The sequence below is a fragment of the Protopterus annectens genome, chromosome 14.part0, assembly GCF_019279795.1.
Source record: "Protopterus annectens isolate FY-2018-M chromosome 14.part0, PAN1.0, whole genome shotgun sequence".
Taxonomy (NCBI): Eukaryota; Metazoa; Chordata; order Ceratodontiformes; family Protopteridae; genus Protopterus; species Protopterus annectens.
In genome coordinates this window covers 616,325,516-616,344,240 of record NC_056748.1, presented here as the reverse complement: position 1 = coordinate 616,344,240, position 18,725 = coordinate 616,325,516, and the positions used below count along the sequence as shown (strand labels likewise).

Below are 18,725 nucleotides of genomic sequence, written 5' to 3'. Positions count from 1 at the left end.
AAAATCATGCCTTACCTGTACATAAACATGGTATGGGAGAACACTGGACACTACAGATACTCTGCATATTATGCGTGAATGGCACTTACAAAAAAAAGGGAACACATGAGTCAGGGTGAAGAAAATTAGATACTGAGGATGCTATTAATAGCATGCCATAAAGGCACTAAAATAGCTTCAACCTCTGCCCCCTCCCACCTTCCACAGAAAATATTAATCCTCTGTGCTACCACTAGATACCAGGGATAGCATTACCTACTTAATATTGTAGCAAAGAGTGAGAAGAAGGCTTCAAACTCTATACCCTTGGCATAGGAAACAGCAGTGTTAACCCACTGAAAGTTAATGTTGTAATTTTTTTTTTTTACAGCTGAGAGGGATTGAGGTGTATCTAGTTTGGAGGGCTTCAAGACAGAGACAGGAGGAACATTAAGTGACACCAAGGAGAATTTTAGATATGTGACTTTGGGTCACTTAAAATGTTATTAGAGCAACAAGTATAGCATTGCAGAGTAGTTTCTGCACAATAGGAAGTATAAAACCTAATGTCAGGCATTATTAGTTAGCTAACATTTTCTGTGATGTACAGGGGCAGGAAAAAGGAGACATTGGGGATGGTCTCCCAACATGGGGACAGGTTTGGGCTAAGCGGTGTGTGTGTGCATGTATGTGTTTATTGTGTATGGAGAGTGAATGGGGGTACCTGTGATAACACAATGCTGCCACAAGAAAGTGCTGATCAGCACTTGACTGAAAAACAACGAACTATGAAAACCAGTGTTCAAGTAAATCCAATAACCAATAAACAGCCAAATCGAATTTAGCACTTTCAGTCACTCATTTATTACGTGAACTTCCTCAGAAAAACAGTTCCACTTATTCACTCTTCCTTTTATAACAAAATTACAGGAAATGACATCAAACACACATCGACATTTATATATATGTATATATAACAATAAAATAAACCATCTAAAAAGTTTAAATGTATTGTATATTTAACTGTTTATATTATTATAAAAATAAATAAATTATACATGAATATTTGTTCAGTAAAAAACATTTCGGATTTATAGACTCATTGAGTCCTGGATATCTATCAGCCCCTAAGAATAACTGCCATAATGTTTCTTTACATTCTAATATATTGTTTAAATCACCCCCAAAAACAACTTCATTGACCTTTTCTACTACAGAAAACTCAAATTTCTTGAAATTAGTGCAGATAAGAGCATGCTTGGCCAAAGAATTGTTTTTATCTTTATTTTTAATGGCCAGATTGTGTTCATAAATTCTACGTTTTAATGTCCTAATAGTTTTTCCTATATAATAATGGTCACATGATGCACAACAAGCTATGTAGACTATATATTCAGTGTTACAATTATAGTAATCTTTAGCCCATAAAGTGTATTTGACATGTTTTAAAGTTACAAATGAACTATTACTAATGTAGCTACACTGCTTGCAATTCTTACAAGCATAAGTTCCTTTTTTAGTACTAACTACTCTAGTTGTCATATTAACTTTCCTGTTGTCAGACTCTACCATAGATTTTATATTTAACATTTTCTTATAAGTTAAACGTGGTTTCATACCTATTTTTGCTATAAGTTCTTGGTTACCTAACAATACCTTCCAGTTGTTAACTATTATTTCTTTGATACACCACATTTCATTCACAATATGCAAAGGAAACGCAATATTGTAATCATTCTGTTTTGAAACATTCATTTTCAAAACAGGACTCACTGATATATCTCCAGACTTTAAAATAGGCTTAGCTACACCTTGTCTCAATGCCAAGACTTCATGTTCTATTTTCTTTAACCAGTCCAAATCATACCCTCGCTGTAAAAATAATGTCCTGAGAAATGCTGTCTCTTTAGTGAATGTTTCATCATCTGTGGTCAATCTACTTAATATAATTATCTGTTCTTTGATAACACCCTTTTTCATATGTTCAGGGTGTAAACTGTCCCTATGTAGGTACTGATTAGCAAACACTTCTTTCCTGTAAACCTTACTGATGAATGCATTACTTTCTTTGTCAATACTTAAATATACATTTAAGTAAGAGATACATTCACCAAACCCACTTATTTTGAATTCCAAAAAATTGGTGGTTTTATTTAAACCTTTCACTAACTCTAAAAATTCTTCGTATGTACCTGTCCACAAAAAAAAAAACAGATGTTTTGTTAAAATAGGAAGTATAAAACCTAATGTCAGGCACTATTAGTTAGCTAACTTTTTCTGTGATGTACAGGGGCAGGAAAAAGAAGACATTGGGGATGGTCTCCCAACATGGGGACAGGTTTGGGCTAAGCGGTGTGTGTGTGTGCATGTATGTGTGTATTGTGTATGGAGAGTGAATGGGGGTACCTGTGATAACACAATGCTGCCACAAGAAAGTGCTGATCAGCACTTGAGGTACTTAGCTGCAATTCAGTGACATACAAATTAGCCAGTAATAAGGTCTTTCCTCATTGTGGCAAATATGTCTCTGAATTACAAAATACAGCAACCCTTTTACTACAGTCATTAACGTGAGCTGTGGTGTTCTTTCTGAATCCCTGGATTTATCCTAAAAGTATGTGGTAAGCCTGCAGCCTCTCACATCTCTCCAGCTAGATATGCTATATCATTGATTTCCATACCTTTTAACAAGGTAGTCAATTCAAATGTCAGTTCCTGTAAGAACAAGTCCTGAAACACCGAATGGCTGAAAAAATTGGACTTACATATATTAAGTCTGAGATGGCCATTCCCCAGAATATTCCCTTTTATCTGAAGTATGGGTCTCAGAGTTGGTATATATAAGTTCAGGGAGGTGGAGTGCAGGGGAGCTTGCCCCCTTGTAAAAAAAAAAAAAAGTTCAAAGGAAAAGAGCCATCTTTGAGATTCACTATTCTGTCATAGTTTTGTTCTTTTTTATTTGGCTCGTCAGCACTCAAAATGCCAGATGCCAACATTTCAGTAGGGTGTCTTATAACAATCTACAGTATATCTTATTGATGGGAGTGTGGTTCTAGTCTGATTCTGTTGTTGAAATGGAATGTGTCACCTTCAATTTCACATAAGCTTCAGACTTCCTTTCTAGCGCCACATGGCAGACTATTATTCTATATGCGGAAGACTAGTAACAATCAATAAAATATTAATTGCTTTCTCAGTTGTTTCATGTTAACTTGTTTTTGAAAGCTGACAGACATTATATTCTGATCTTTAAATTAAGCATTATTTTACTTCTCGACCAGACTGAAAAACTTAGAGGAAAACTTCAGAATTATTATGATTGCTATTCAGTCCCTTTCTTCTTCTAATTTTGTTAATCACTTGTGAGATGTCTTTCTGTTATAAGCAGTTCACTGATATAATGCTAGTATTAATTAATTAACTGCTTGCTGTTTGTGTCACAGAGTCAGAACTCGTCCCACACAGGGTGAAGAATTAGAAACTGTGCAGGAACGTTTCTTCAGACCACATTTTCTGCAAGCACCTGGTGACATGGTAGCTAATGAAGGTCGACTGTGCAGATTGGACTGCAAGGTATGTGCTTGACATCACCCCATGTACACATACAGAGTGAGACAGCTGATATTTTTTACTTTGCCATGCTATTCCATTACTTTGCCTTCAGTTCTTCTGCTCTTTAAGGTCATTTTGTATTTAGTTTCTTTGCTTTGTATGTTTATTTATGTCCTCTGGGTATATTTAGAGGTTAACTGTCTTTCCTTGTTCATTTCCATATTCATTCTACATTTCATATCATTTATCCAAGTAGAAAGTTGTGTTTCTAATTTTCTTGGAGTTACACAGAGTTAATATTTCAAAAGGTCATATTCTATTCTTTTACATGCTATACTGCATTACTTTATATCAAGTATGGCTCCCAGCCCTATAATAACATGGAATTCCCTTTTCCATAGTCACAGTGAAAGCAGGTAAATTGATGAAATGAGGGACAGCAAAACTTGTCTTCATTCACACAGGATTTATAAAAGATAATCAGATGAGTCAGATATTGGAGATCCTATCATTGTACATCCTCTCAGTATAAATTAAGCAATTCAGATTTTGTCATTTCTAGAAAAAATGAATATACATAGACTTTTGTCATGAATTTGACTGTACATTAGCTAGTGATGAAACTATCAGTTTTGCATTTAGTTCAGGTTGAATTAAGTGTGTGATTGGTCCTTTTTCAGCAACAGTGCCGGAACACTGGAGAAACCAGCATACACATATCTTTGCATATTTTATATACACCTGTGAAATATTTGGTTGGTCAGTCCTTTGTGTGTACTGCATGAATATGGTGAAACATACAGTTATATGATTCTAAGTTGTGGGATCAATGCATGAGAAAGCTTTCAACCAAGTTTGCTTTTCTAAAGGGGCCTTGGAAGTTCTACACTGGCTTCTTGCCTTCTTGACTACTTCTCAAGGAGTGGATTTGTTCCCTAAATTGCAGTTTTGATCTTAGTGGTGGACAGTATCCTAGTTGTAAGATTTTAAGTAATTAGCTGAACAGGTAAGATGCCCTATTATTAACAAGCAGCCAGTGGATGATATTAATTAAGTTACAGTGGTGTGTTTGGGGGTCAGCTAATAGAGATAATCTTATTCTCAGCAATGTGTATTTGATGTATATTGTATAGAAAATGTAAGGATAGTAAGGGATAAGTAATATATTCAAGGTTAGGTAGTAGCATATTTTTAGTGATAGCTCTCCTCACTTTAACGGAAAAGAGATGAGCTATTTTATAACAGAGGTCAATTTGTGAAAGAACTTTATTTTGTAGACAGTGTGGGATGTTTGTGACAGTGATGGGTCCATTTCTATGTTTAGGTACTTATATGCTTAGACATTTTGAATAATTTTGTCTCCCAAGCCACTATGTAAGAGGTTGGATAGGTTAGCTGTGTTATGTGTTGAGGCAAATAACATAACATTTTTTACAGGATTTAGTTTAAGTTTTGTTATTCTTTGCCTAATGACATAGTTTTGTGAAACTTAATTCAAGGTACTGTTGTAGGACTGAATTTGATTTATTGGCTTGAAAGAGTAATCTGTTGTCTACATATAGTGTAAGATCTAGACCTGGAAGGTCTTAAGATATATCATTAACAAACAGAGGAAAAAAGAAGTGCTCCTAGCACAGATCCTTGAGGAACTCCTGTATTGAAGGTCCCTTCTAAGGAAAATCTTACATTTGAAAGGTGAAATCAAGCAGATAATTTGAAAACCAGATTGTAGAATTGCTTCCAAAATTCAGCGTTTTCAGTTTGTGCAAAGAAAATGTATGGCTGACAGTCTCAAAAGCAATTCACAAGAGCCAATTTCAAATAAGCTATTTTGGTCCCAGATATACTTAGCATGTTCGGTACTGAGCCGAATCTCATTAAAATTGACTTGGCTGTACTGTCATGTTATTTATCCATTTGCAGCTAACCAAATCATGATTAAATGCTTGCATTTATTCATGATCCTCATTACTGTGTACACAAACCCTAACTTTATACTGTAGTAAGTTGTGAATAAATACTAAGTCTGGTATACAAATGGGAAATGAAAAGACCCGGACCCATAACTACACCACAGGGAATACCTGCATGCACATTTCACCATGGTCCACTCTCCTTATCCTATTTTCCTCTCACTGTATGTGGCTTAGTCAGAAGCAAGGAACTGGCATTCATGTATCTGTTGATCAGATACATTTATAAAATGGTGGACTTTATTCTAAACTCTTTGTAGTAAAGATAACCTAAGAGAATTCCAAAGGCCACTGAGTGGTAGACCATACAAAATTGTAGGGGGTAGAATGCTTTTTACACTAGACCTATGACAATCAGGTATGAATTGACTAGCAAGTTTGCAGGATAGCTTGGTCTTTGAATGCGCATTGTTAGTAGTAACTTTGACATGTCTATGAAATCAGAATGAAGGTTCTACATAGATTCCAAGAAATGTCTGTGCCTCGATGGAACCTACTGACATGCCCCAGGGGTATTTAAAATATGGTTCAACCAATGAAAACACATACAGAACTATGACATAGACTAATTAAAATTGCATACATCAATACATTTTAAATATCAATGTTTTAACTGTTTTTATGAGTCTGAAGAAGCGATCAGCTAACTTAGATCGCGAAAGCGCTTACTCTTGTTTAATAAAGTGGTGTGAAACTGCAAGTGAACCGTTTCCTACCTTGACTACTACATCTCAGTTACAACTTTTGGTTTTATAAAGGGCACTACTGTGAAGCTGCAAGTGATTTATTTCCTGACGTGGATTATTCCATTTTTATCTTCAGCTGTGGTCTAACCTTTGGTCTTTTCATTTTTTTGATTTGAGATCAGTCTGTCATTCAAATAATTCTGAAACCATTTTAGAGGTTCATTAACAAGACTGATCTAGTACAAAGCTAAGCAAAAAGCAAACACTGGTCAATGAAATAAGATACATGCTTCAAATAGACAAACAAATAAACAGTCAAATAAAGAAACATGGTTAGAGAAGATAATTATTTTTTCTCTTTTGGAGAATATAAAATCTGAATTCATAAACAAAGAGTTGTGAAAGAGTTAAAAGCTGCTGTGACTACCTTACTATATGGAAATTATAGCATTTCAAATACTTGACAATGTTTAGGTGGAATAGGGTTAGGACCTTTGATATTGGAATAATGATGGGAGGTTTCTACTCTTGTAGAATGGTAACTGCACTTAATGAGAGACTAAAATTAAAAGTGAGAAGCATTTTTAAGAACGTTTGATGCTTGGAGCTGCAGGGAAGTTTGACTAGAGAAAGGGGTATCAGAAGGAAGACTATAAATTGAGTTGGCAGAGATAGTACTGAAGTGAGTTTTAACAAGGTGCATGTAAAGACTATCAGCTCATGAAGAAGGGGAGTAAGAATAAGTCAATGATGAAGTGGTGGCAGGAATAGGATAGGTTGCTATAAATGGATATCTATCCAAATATATGTTGCTATATATGGATATATATCTATATATACACATACATGTGTGTGTGTGTGTGTGTGTGTGTGTGTGTGTGTGTGTGTGTGTGTATATATATATATATATACACACATATATATATTTTATATATATATATATATATGTATATAGACACGCACACATATATATGTTTGTGTCTGTGTGTGTGTGTGTGTGTGTGTGTGTGTGTGTGTGTGTGCGTGTTTGTATTTATATGCATTTGTGTGTGTGTGTGTGTGTGTGTGTGTGTGTGTGTGTATATATATATATATATATATATATATATATATATATATATATATATGTTGTGTTGTGTCTTTCGGCTTTTCCCGGTTTAGGGTCGCCACAGCGGAACTCCAGTCTGCTAATGATTGGCAGTAGATTTTTACGTGCCGAGTTGCCAGCCCTGACGCACAACCTTCAATGAAGGTACACCCATTCACGCATGTCTCCACACAGAAGACGCTCTAGCTGAGAATCGAACAGGACAACGTCTTACTGTGAGGCGACAACGCTACCGCAGCACCACCACCACCACCACAGTTCTATACATATAAAATATATATTTATATATATATGTCTCTATTTATCTGTCTAGCTTAACTTATTAGTAGTAATGGGCTATGAGAACCAGAAGGTTGGTGTAGGATAGTTAAAAAGCCAAGGAGAGATATGACTTCAGTCCAAGCCAGCTAAGGATATTTGAGAAACGTTTTTTGATAAGGGCTATACAGAGTGAACTTTGCTACTGCTACTTTAACTGATACCAGAATCCCTGTCTAATGACTGAACTAGTGTGAGTGTGTGTGTGTGTGTGTGTGTGTGTGTGTGTGTGTGTGTGTGTGTGTGTGTGTGTGTGTGTGTGTGTGTGTGTGTGTGTGTGTGTGTGTGTGTGTGATATTTATTACTGTTTGTTTCTTTCTATAAGTTTAGATATCCTTAATTTAAATGTGTTGTTTTAGTTTTGTAGTAAGTTGGGGGGGGGTCATACATTTCTGTTGTGTTGATACTTCTTAATTGAGTGTAAGTTGTTCTTTATCAAGAGAAATATATTTTAAATTAGTTAAGTGCATCAGCAGAGCTGATGAATACTTACAGGGAAGTTGGACCTATGAATCTAAGTCAGTGAAACAGTACGTTTTTTGTTGATTGGTGGGAAAGACCTACATGATAGAGGATAATGAGAGAGTATGGTAATGTTCATTTACACAATTAAGGAGTATCTGAGGAGAGAAGCACCAGCTAGGAATGCTGATGAGCACAATGTCTCAAAGAAGATTTTTTATAGTAATGGCTTAGGATGTATAAATGAGTGAACTTTAAAATATGACATAACGCAAAGCAAATGCAAAATCAACTTTAGTAAAAATTAGAATTATCTGTCTGAGCCTTTTTTGTTTCATCATTTGGCTGGGTACTTCAGGGGTTTAAAGCACTAGAATGCCAAGAATAGCACAGGGGGCTGAGTAACCCTGCAAGCCATACTGTGGCTTACAGGGACCTTCTATAGCCCTAAGTCCCCTCCTGTACAGTGCTGATGTTAGCATTGGGCAGGGCAGGCAATAGACAGGATTTGAGCATGTGTCAATTCCCCAGGTTCATAGGGTAGTCATGTCTTTGTCTGTGCTCCTGCATCCCTGGCCAGTATCAAAGGCCAAACTTCTACCAGAGAGAGGTCCAACATGCATCCACTCCCTATGGTAGGCTCATCCATCCTACCTGCCTCACCATAAAGCACATTCACTGATAATCAGAGTCTAGCCACCTGGGCCATATTCAGGGCTTTATCTCACTACACCACCAATGAGACCTTTAACTGAGTTTTTACAAGTTAGGTATTTAGTCTGTAAGCAGTGTATTAACTCTGTTAGGGTCATTGTCGATCAGTGAGCTAGTAAAGACAACTACAGGGAGACTGAGTGCTTTGTCAGCAAAACAAAATGGCTCCTCTAATTTACAACCAGGGTTATTTTTTGTAAACCTATTATGCATGTCACACAAAGTGAAGATGGACAATTTTGGTAAGAAGAGCTTGTGTGTTATAAACCACATTTCTAAAAGTTCAAATTTCTTGATATGGTTATTGCACTGAGCTACATGAGATTAAGACATTTGTTCAAGTCTTTGTAGGGTGTGTCTGGATTTGGATGGTGGGATGAGAAAACAAGCCTGCATTAGGCATTGTACCACTGGACTGAAACAAAACTGAAACAAAAGTTGTTTCTGGAAAAAGGGATATGGAATTAATTAATGTAAATTATATCTGAAGGAATTATTTGTGGATGAGATGGAAGGAGACAGAGAGATAAATTATGAGACAATGTACAGCTAAGATATGGAGCAATGTCATATGAATAATTGAAATAATGTTTTGGTCATAAATAGAGAACTAGCAATGATTCAATATATGAAGTGGTTAATGTTGGTGGGGCTTCATGGAGCAGAAATACCCCCATGTACTGTTGATGTATATTAAAAATGGAGTTCTAAAACATGGGATTTGGAAAACTTATGGTACAACTAACAGAAGGAAATTGAATGATGCAAGGAAATGTTGTGCTGCAGTGAGGCTATGCTAATCAGTATAGACATTTATTGCAAATGCAAGTTAAATTAAGTAAAAACTGTGTAAAAAGAGATAATATGCTGAAAATCTGATGGACTGAGTCTGTACCTTTTTAGAGTTAAATGTATTACTCTATGTGTTTGAAAGAAGAAAGATATTGGCCTGGAATATGGGAAAATAAGTTCTGAGACAGGAAGATGTTTTGCAAAATGGTAGGTGATGGTTGTAGATTTGGAAGGAACCAAAGCTTTCAATATCTTGCATTTAGAATAAGGGACAAAAGTCCAAAATCAGGGTACTTTTTAGTTATTACTACTCCTCACTTTAAAACTAAACACATTAAGAGTACTTGATTTATGATGCATAATAGATGTGTGTTATCTTATTTCTTATCATTTGCTGATGTAATATTTTACATTTTCATGAGAAGTCACTGATTTTAGAAAAGACAGTGCAAGCATCTGAGTCAAAATCAGGGACTTATTGGAAATCAGGAATGACTGAGAGGTTTCAAAGGGAGTATAAGGAAAGTACAGAAGAAAGTGGTCATTGCGGGAGTAGGACAGAAACAATGAATGCATTAGATAGTGGGTAATAAAAGAAGTATATATTAGCAAATAAGATGAATGTAGGATACAGTGACATTTTCCTTAAGTACCTCTCTTCTTCTGCTTCTTTTGAGCAAAGAACTTATTTAATTAGGTGATTATAAAAAGAAAGGCATTCATTTGAATATACTGGGTAAATGTTTAGTAACACTGTTTTTTTGGCATGGGTGCAGGATAAAGATTTGGTAAGTGAAAACAGGCAGCTGGGTTTTGGGAAGATGTATAAGAAAATATTGGTAATAACTGCAGTGAGATAATTACCCACAAACTGGTCAATTTATACCTAGTGGTTGTGAGCACAACAACAGTGAATCAGTGCCCTATGTGTCTGAGCTCAATAATACAACTGGTCACAATGCTCTTAATGCAAACCTCATATCTGCTGGAAGTTCCACGATTTCCCTTCCTGAATCACCGATGCAGCTTATTGGTGTTTCTGTTTTAAAAAACAGGTTGAATAAAGCTAATAATTGGCATAAAGAACCGAGTGGTCCAGTACCTGGAACATCGGCGGTCAGTACTAGTTTTTTGTATAATTTAAAAGTCCTTGATTATAAACTTGTTAAATATTAAAAAAGTACAGTTGGAGGTTAATTACCTCAATGAATACCTCTAGCGGCAACAAATTCCGAAGGGACTAAGGCAATGGCAATTTCCTAATGGATTAGAACTGAATAGTCCCTTTTATTTTGAATTAATTGACTTCTTCAATAAGCAGGGCTGCCTCAGTTTACAAATGCTGGTGAAATACTATATGAATTTAATGGCAGTGTTGGAACCAGACCTACAAATACTCAATAATGGAATTAAAGCTGATCCAGATTTTATTAGATACAAATTCGAGCACACTTTTCACCAGCATTGACAAATACATGATCAAACTATGAGTGAACAAAGAGAAAAAATTGGAACGAGACAAGAGTGATTATGATAAGGGAATTGTCTATCCCCAGCCTCCCCTTTCACAAACTTGGGGACAAGTTATTGGAGATATCCCGTCTCATTCCTTTAATGCTCTTCTACCAAACAATAATCCTAATGATGTACAAACTCACTTTAATTCTGACAGCTTGGCCATTGGGAATGGTGAGCAACCATTAAGTCCTCCCTTGTGGAGGAGCGACCGACTGCAAGAACAAGCCTGCCAATGAGGAAATGCTGTTAATACTAATAGCCAACCCAATTGGAATTTTCAGCCAACCAGGAGGAGGAATCAATCCACTTGGAAAGGAAAGCAATGGAACAATCCACGTTCCTGCAAACCCAACAAATGGTGGAAATGAATCCTCCTACACATGGAGTGATTTATCCCTTGGCATGAAATGAAGGAAACCTTTTCATTGTGAAGAATAAGGATGGTGACTTTAACATATTTATTTTTACTCTATAGAACTTTACAGTGATGTAGCAGACCTTTTATCATGAGGAGTGAATTTTGTCCCCCAGCGGTAACCTTGCCAGCGACCTGGCAAGGACATTGATTGACTTTAAAGACTTCATACGCAAAATTAACCTGACTTTGGTGGCAGGTAAGAGCTTGGAAAATAATGATCAGTATAAAGTAGCAAGCACCTTCAATCTGCCTCTGCACCCTGTGTTGGCTATTTGCAATCAAGTGTGTGAATTAGACATAATGAATTTATTTAATAATAAATCTGTTGCCCCTAAATGTGGCAATTTGAATAAAATTGAATGTGATTTACTTCATTCCTTGAAACAACTTGATGATAGGATTATGAAGATAGACAAGGGGGGTGGGCTGGTTTTCATGAACAGGATTGACTACAAGGATAGAATGTTGACGATTTTAATGACTGATACTTATGAACCTATCACAAAAAATGAAGTGTTTGGAGCATATAAAAAAATTAAGTCTCGCATAAACAATTTGTTTATTGAGGGTCAAATTGATCTGAATCTACGGAATTACTTAGTTATGTCTGCTCCTTTAATCCCTTGTGCCAGATTTGTAGATGAAAAAAAATTATAACAAACCCCAGATATGCAAGGACTCCTGGGATTTCCTTGAGTGTATTAATGCACTGGATTTTAAACCCAATTAAATTTTTTAACCATTGGTATTAGGGATTTGTACACTGTCATTCCACACAAATTGGGTATTCAATATGTGACAGAATTTTTGGTTAATAAAAGGGCCTTGAATTATCTTATTATGCTGATAGAGTAACTTTTGGATAATATTTTAACAAATAATTATATCCTTTGTGAGGGCCAATATTTCATACAAAAAAAATGGAATTGCTACGTGGTCTCCATGTGGGGCTAGTTTTGCTAATACAGTTATGGCTTTCTGGGAACAATAATATTTGTATCAAAATACAACCCGGAGAGACCAGATTTATTATTATAATACATGATACCTTGATGATATTTTTATTATTTTAAGGGTGATCTAGAAATAGTCAGGAAATTCTTGGATTATGTAAATGGCACAACACAATTTTTGGAATTTACTTTCCAATTCCATACGGAATGTATTTCCTTCCTAGACATAGAATTATATAAGGATAGAAAAAAAACACAGATATGTGTCTAATATTTTTAGGAAGGAAACCTATTGTAACTCTTTTCTACACTTCACAAGTGCCTACCCCTTCATCAAAAGAGTAAAATCATCAAAAAAGAAAAAAAAAGAGTAAATTATCAAAAGAGAAAAGAGTAAAGAGCCAGCTAGTTAGAGCAGCAAGCATGATCTCACTGGATGACGAGTTTGAGTTAGAATGTAAGAATTTGAAGGGGATGTTTAATAAAAGAAGGTATCCTTTGTCAATGTTGAACAATCTGATTAAGGAAGTTTACTTTAAAAGAACTAGTGGTAATTTTTTTCCTATTTTGAATTATAGGCCTGTAGATTTTCTAGTACACAGCCTTGAAGACAGGACTAGATCCACTAAAAATGTTTTTTTTGCTTTATCATCCCATTTAATGAAGATTCCTTTAAGGAATATATTAAAAAATTGGAGAGTTCAGTTGAATGACATCTCAATCAGACCTAAAATTGGGGAGCATCCATGTTGTGTTTATAAGAGGGGTAATAATGTTAAATAAATTCTTGAATGTACTCAGACCCCTTTGGTAAGAACGCTGGGTATGTTTAGATGTGAATGTTGCCCTTTTTGTAAATATATTAATACTTGTAGTACTTTTTCCATTGCAGGTAGGAGGTACAACATTAAGGGCAGATTCAACAGTAATTCCAAAGGAGTTACATATTTAGCCATATGCCAAATATGCTATAGTTTTCACATTGGAAAAATTGAACGTAAACTTAGAGAACATGTGTATGAACATGTGTATTGTATTAACAAAATGATTTTATATAATACTTTGGCAAAACATATCTCCACCCATCCAGGTCATTGGTTAAAATTTAAAGCCTTGACCAAGTTGTTAAAGCAGCAAGGGGTGGCCCTTGGGCTCTTAAGCTGGAGGAAAATTAATTATTATGGTAACTTAGTTTAAACACACATAATTTACCAGAGTTGAATGACTACTGTTCTAGTCAATGTATGCTTAAAATGAAAGCTTTGCAGAGATGATTTTTTTGTGGGTTTGAATGTGGTTCATTTTTAAAATGCATTTTTGTCATTCCAAAATACATGTTTGCTTATTTTGGGTTGTGTGTTCTTGATTTTTAGACATTTATTATGTTAAAAGAGTTTTTTATCAAAATTATTTTTACAAAAAATAATTCCAAGGTTACTAATATAAATGGTCATTTTAAATGTAATTTTATAACATTTAAATATAAATAAACTTATACAGTTTTAACTGTTTAACATTTGCGATTCTACTTTAGGTATAGCTTTTTATTCATCATGTGACTTTTCACTATCATGTGACCGAATTGGAGTTTATATGTTTTAATATCATGTGACTTTTTAGAGCCTACTTTAAATGCACTGATTTCACTATCTGTATTGTCTGAAGAAGTTCAATTACATGAATTGGATGAAAGTGCTTATAATAATCTCTTTTAGTGTGTGTACTCTGGTCTAGGGTTTTTTCCCTTCCTTTTTGTGGTTTTCCTAATTAATCATATATGCCAAAAAGTAAAGAAACTGTAAATAAAAAGTAGGATATTGGATAAGGAAGCTAGGAGAATCTGAAATAAAGAATGAAATGGTTTTCCTTTTCTGCAGCTGAAGTGGCTAAAGAAGGATGCAGACGGTATGTACAAATCATGTATGCTGTGCAAAGAAAGTACATGTATAAAAACCTAGGAAAATGAGATATTTAGGAGAGGCAGCAGTTAGTGTATATCAACCAAACATTAACATAAACATTAACATTCTTGTTATAGGTGACTCCATTGTAAGACATGCAGATGTGCTTCTTACCAGGCTGAGCAAGGAAAGAGTGATGGATAGTTGGCTGTCTGGACCCAGGATCCATCAGATCATGCATGCATTCAAGTCCTTGGACAACAAGTATCAGTATGACTCTGTCATAGTTCATGCCAGTGTCAGTGACTTGAAGTGTACCTCCCTGGATTATATAAAGAGAGGCATGATGGACTTCTCAGACTATGTGTCCAAGGCAGGTATGAGACTTGCCCTGAGCTGCATTCTACCTTCTCCAAGGATGACATCATGATATGAGCAAAAAATAACCAACTTTAGTAACAGTCTTAATTTTTGGTGTCATTCACAGGGAGTCCAATATTTGTCAGCCTGGTAGGATATGATTGATAGACCACACTGCTTTTCCATGGATGGCCTGTATCTGCCCTCTCTAAATTTTTTAGTATTGACAAAGCCATTTTTCACCTGATAGTACCTCTTTTAGGCAATGCCATCCTAATAAACCTACCAACATAATGAAACAAGCAAAGGAAAATATGAAGGTGTCATACCTCTCAACTGTACAATTTTCACAGAATGTAGAGATTTTGGCCTCGTATTTTTGGTCCGTTTTTTTATATATTTGTGTTTTTTTGGCAAATTACTGTTAAATCATTACAGATTGCAGTTAGAAAATAATGACAGGCATTTGAGTTTCAGGCTTCATATCCTTCAGAAAATTCATGCTAATGCAAAACCTGTTATTCGATCAACTTTCTAAGTTTGTAAGAGCAATATTTAAAAGTTGTCCCTATTTTTGGGCCTTTGTCCCACTTTTATTTATGGCTTTGTCCAGATTTCTTGCTCTAAGAGGTTGAGAGATATGAAAGGTGTTACTGATCAATTCTAGGAGTCAGAAGAAGAAACTACACTCCCTACAAGCCCTTCTCACCCTGGAAGACATTGACATTGACATGGTTTAAAGTAGCGGAGAGCACTACAGCTGTTCAGGGTTATAACCCCTTCCACACATTTAGACCAGCTGTTGGGCAGGAAGGGAAAAAGATGGAGGTATCTCAATCTACATCCAGAAGAGACTCACATCAAGGCTGGTAAAGTAGCATGATGCACTAGAGCCTCTTCACATCCAAATACCCATCAGATAGGTCTTATACCATATATTAGCTAGTTATGTAACTCTCTGTATGACTAAAGAAAGCCACAATGCCTATCTACAGGAAAAAGAATCACTCCGTATTATACCCACTGGATTGTCACCTGGCTCACAGACAGGACTCAGATAATCAAAATAGGGCACGTTACCGCTACAAAGTGACCAGTCACCTGTGGAGTCTCCCAGGGTTCTGTGCTGAGACTTCTCTTGTTTGGCATCTACTTTTCAGAAGTAAAAGCCAATATCAGTGAGGTCTGGCTGACTAAGTTTGCAGATGACTTCAAGCTAGGATCAATTATTGAATTTCCAAATGTCTTAGCCATCCTGCAGGAAAGTTTGTCTCAAATAAATAACGGGTGCCAAAATCATGGACTAAATGCCAAAAAATGCATTATTGTATTATTTGGGAAGTCATCTACCCCAGGGAACTAACACATTAACAATATGCTCCTAAGAGTTGACCCAGTTATTTGGGATTTGGGAACTTATGTGGACAGTGACCTAACTTTTGACCAACATGTGTATGTTGTAAGAAAGTCTATCTATATTAAACAGCTTATAAACAAAGGGATTGTGTCTAGATTTAGGGATGTCATTGCCCCACTTTAGTTAGCCCTCATTAGACCAAGCATTGAAGATGATGCTCCTTTGGAATGTATCCATCCAGACACATTCAACAAGTGGAATGCCCACAGAGATACCTTACTAAAACAATACAAGTCCTAAACAACATGTCCTACATGGACTATCTCAAAGCCCTGTCACTATACCCGGTAACTTACAGATTGCTAACAGGACAACCAGTTCTGGTATACAAGGCATCATCCAACCCATTACTGATAGATTTATTGCACATTAAGTCAAATGGCATCAGACATCTACTCCAACATCAACAAAGCACTTTGGAGGGACAGGTATATTTCGCAGAGGATATTACTGCCATGGAACAGACTCCCCATCCACATAAAACAAAGTTCATCCCTGTCTGTATTCAGGTGTAATTAGGACCTATGGATGGGAAACTGTAAATTTACCCAAGTACTGCTCCCTATACTACTAATGTATAGAAGCAGCTCATAAATGCTTTATCACATGCATGGTCCCCTCAAATTATTTATAGTATGATCCCAGTTATTCTCATTAGGGACAATATATAAATATCAACCATGAGATGGGTAAGGTCAAAGTATAACCTGGATGCCCCATAACTGGTGAACAAAAGAAAAAAAACAGTCTCAAACTAAATGCAAAAAAGTGCATTATAGTAATGTTCGACAAAAAAAGCTGCTCTAACCTCATGTTATAAATGATACTCCTGTTCAGACAGATGCAGTCATAAGAATTCTGGGTGCTTACATGGACAACTCTCATTTAGTCAACATCATATTTCCACCATAATAAAGAAGTCCTTCTATATGGCTCAGTTAATTTTCAAAATTATATCTTCAGGATCCTAAGAAGTGATCCTAGTTTATCATACCCATCATCAAGTAGGGTTTTGTTTTGGTATATATAAATCAAAGCATATTGCTCATCTGGAAATTATTCACAGATTTCTAACCAAGAACATTAAAGGCCTTAAAGCCTTCAGTTATCCAAAAAGATTAGTAAGACTCTCTTTTCATCATCAGCAGCATACTGGATTCTCTGAGTTGACTTGCATCTTGCTTTTCAAGCCATGAAAAATCAATCCTATTTGACCTCCTATTTCTTCCCAAACTCAGTGGTGCTACAAACACCTCTACTAATAACCTAAACATACACCAACAGGTAAATGAGACTAGTTGGAGGGATAAGATCATAACTCATCATATTTACAGCCTATGGAATAAATTACCACTGCAGCCAAACAAAGTGCTGCTTTGGCTACCTTTTAAGGCTAATCTTGATGAATGGATGGGTAGACACAACTATGCATGGAGGTTATCATGTATAACCCAGCTTGATTTGGGAGGTGAGCACTATTAAGATTTTTAAAAGGGTGACAAGAAATGTTATATGGGGTCTACCTGTAATTATTGAAAACCCACTTCACCGAACTGCAAAAGGACGAAACGACTTTGCTGAAAAGTGATTTTTTTGAGTGTTTACATCACCAGAGTTTTATTCCAGGAAAGGAGACACTTGGCCACCAGGTAAAAAGAAACACGCTGGAGCATATCAAACCCACCCCAGTGGGGGCTTTGCACCCCCACCCGCAACTAAATATGCCAAGTCCAAGATCGCACTATAGTGGGAAAAGTGCAAATTTTCCCATGGTGGCTAAGTGTTTCCTTTCCTGGAGTAAAACTCCAGTGATGTGAACTTTTGAAAAAAATCAGTTTTCAGCAAAGCTGTCTTGTCTTTCTGCAGTTCAGTGAAGTGGGTTTTCGATAATAACAGGTAGACCCATTATATCTGTGTACTTAAGGTAGATATGGATAGGCATCTTATGTTCCCTGGGAATGCCTGCATAGTATTGCTGCTGTGTACCTATGTAACATTAGTCTTATGTATGTATGGCTGTAATATAAGGTATCAAGAGAGATTCTTGTAGAGAGGGAAGGGGAAGGATTTGCTAAGTGAAACAATAGAATGAATTCTGTGATGTTACAGTAGCAGTAAATGTGAGATCTCAGAAGAGAAGGGGTGGGAATGGAGGATTTCACCTTGCTGTCTGCATGAAATAAGTAATTTCACTCACATGTATGAGAATTCAGTAAAATGCGCAATAAAACCACCAAGGAACAAATGAAGTAAAAGTCTTTCACTTTTCAGATGCTTGAACCAAGTGACAGAAAGGACAGGTTAATAAGAACAACCTGATGCAGGACTCTTAAGTGAAGAATAGAAACCTGTAATGAAGAAATATGCTGAAACAATCTTAATTTTAAAATGAAGTGATTGATAAAATCACTGGAAGATGGCATCAGTCATAACACCATCTACATATTTTTTCTATTCCTGTGTAACTATTTCTTTCTTCCTGTAATTTTCACTTTATTTCAGTTGTAATTAATATGTTGTACCTTTGTTTGTGAGATTTAACTGTTTGTTTCATGTTTTATAGTTGCCATCTAG

The 18,725-nt window shown here is 35.9% G+C and overlaps 1 protein-coding gene across 6 annotated transcripts in view; it reads left to right on the top strand.

The window, feature by feature from the left end:
* Positions 1–18,725, top strand: part of MYPN (myopalladin) — a 2,130,465-nt gene that overhangs the window by 2,015,627 nt on the left and 96,113 nt on the right. For all 6 annotated transcript variants that reach the window (XM_044056370.1, XM_044056369.1, XM_044056367.1 and 3 more), the window contains one exon: positions 3,423–3,552. In XM_044056370.1, coding sequence (XP_043912305.1) covers positions 3,423–3,552 — 130 coding nt within the window. The remainder of the gene's footprint in view (positions 1–3,422; positions 3,553–18,725) is intronic.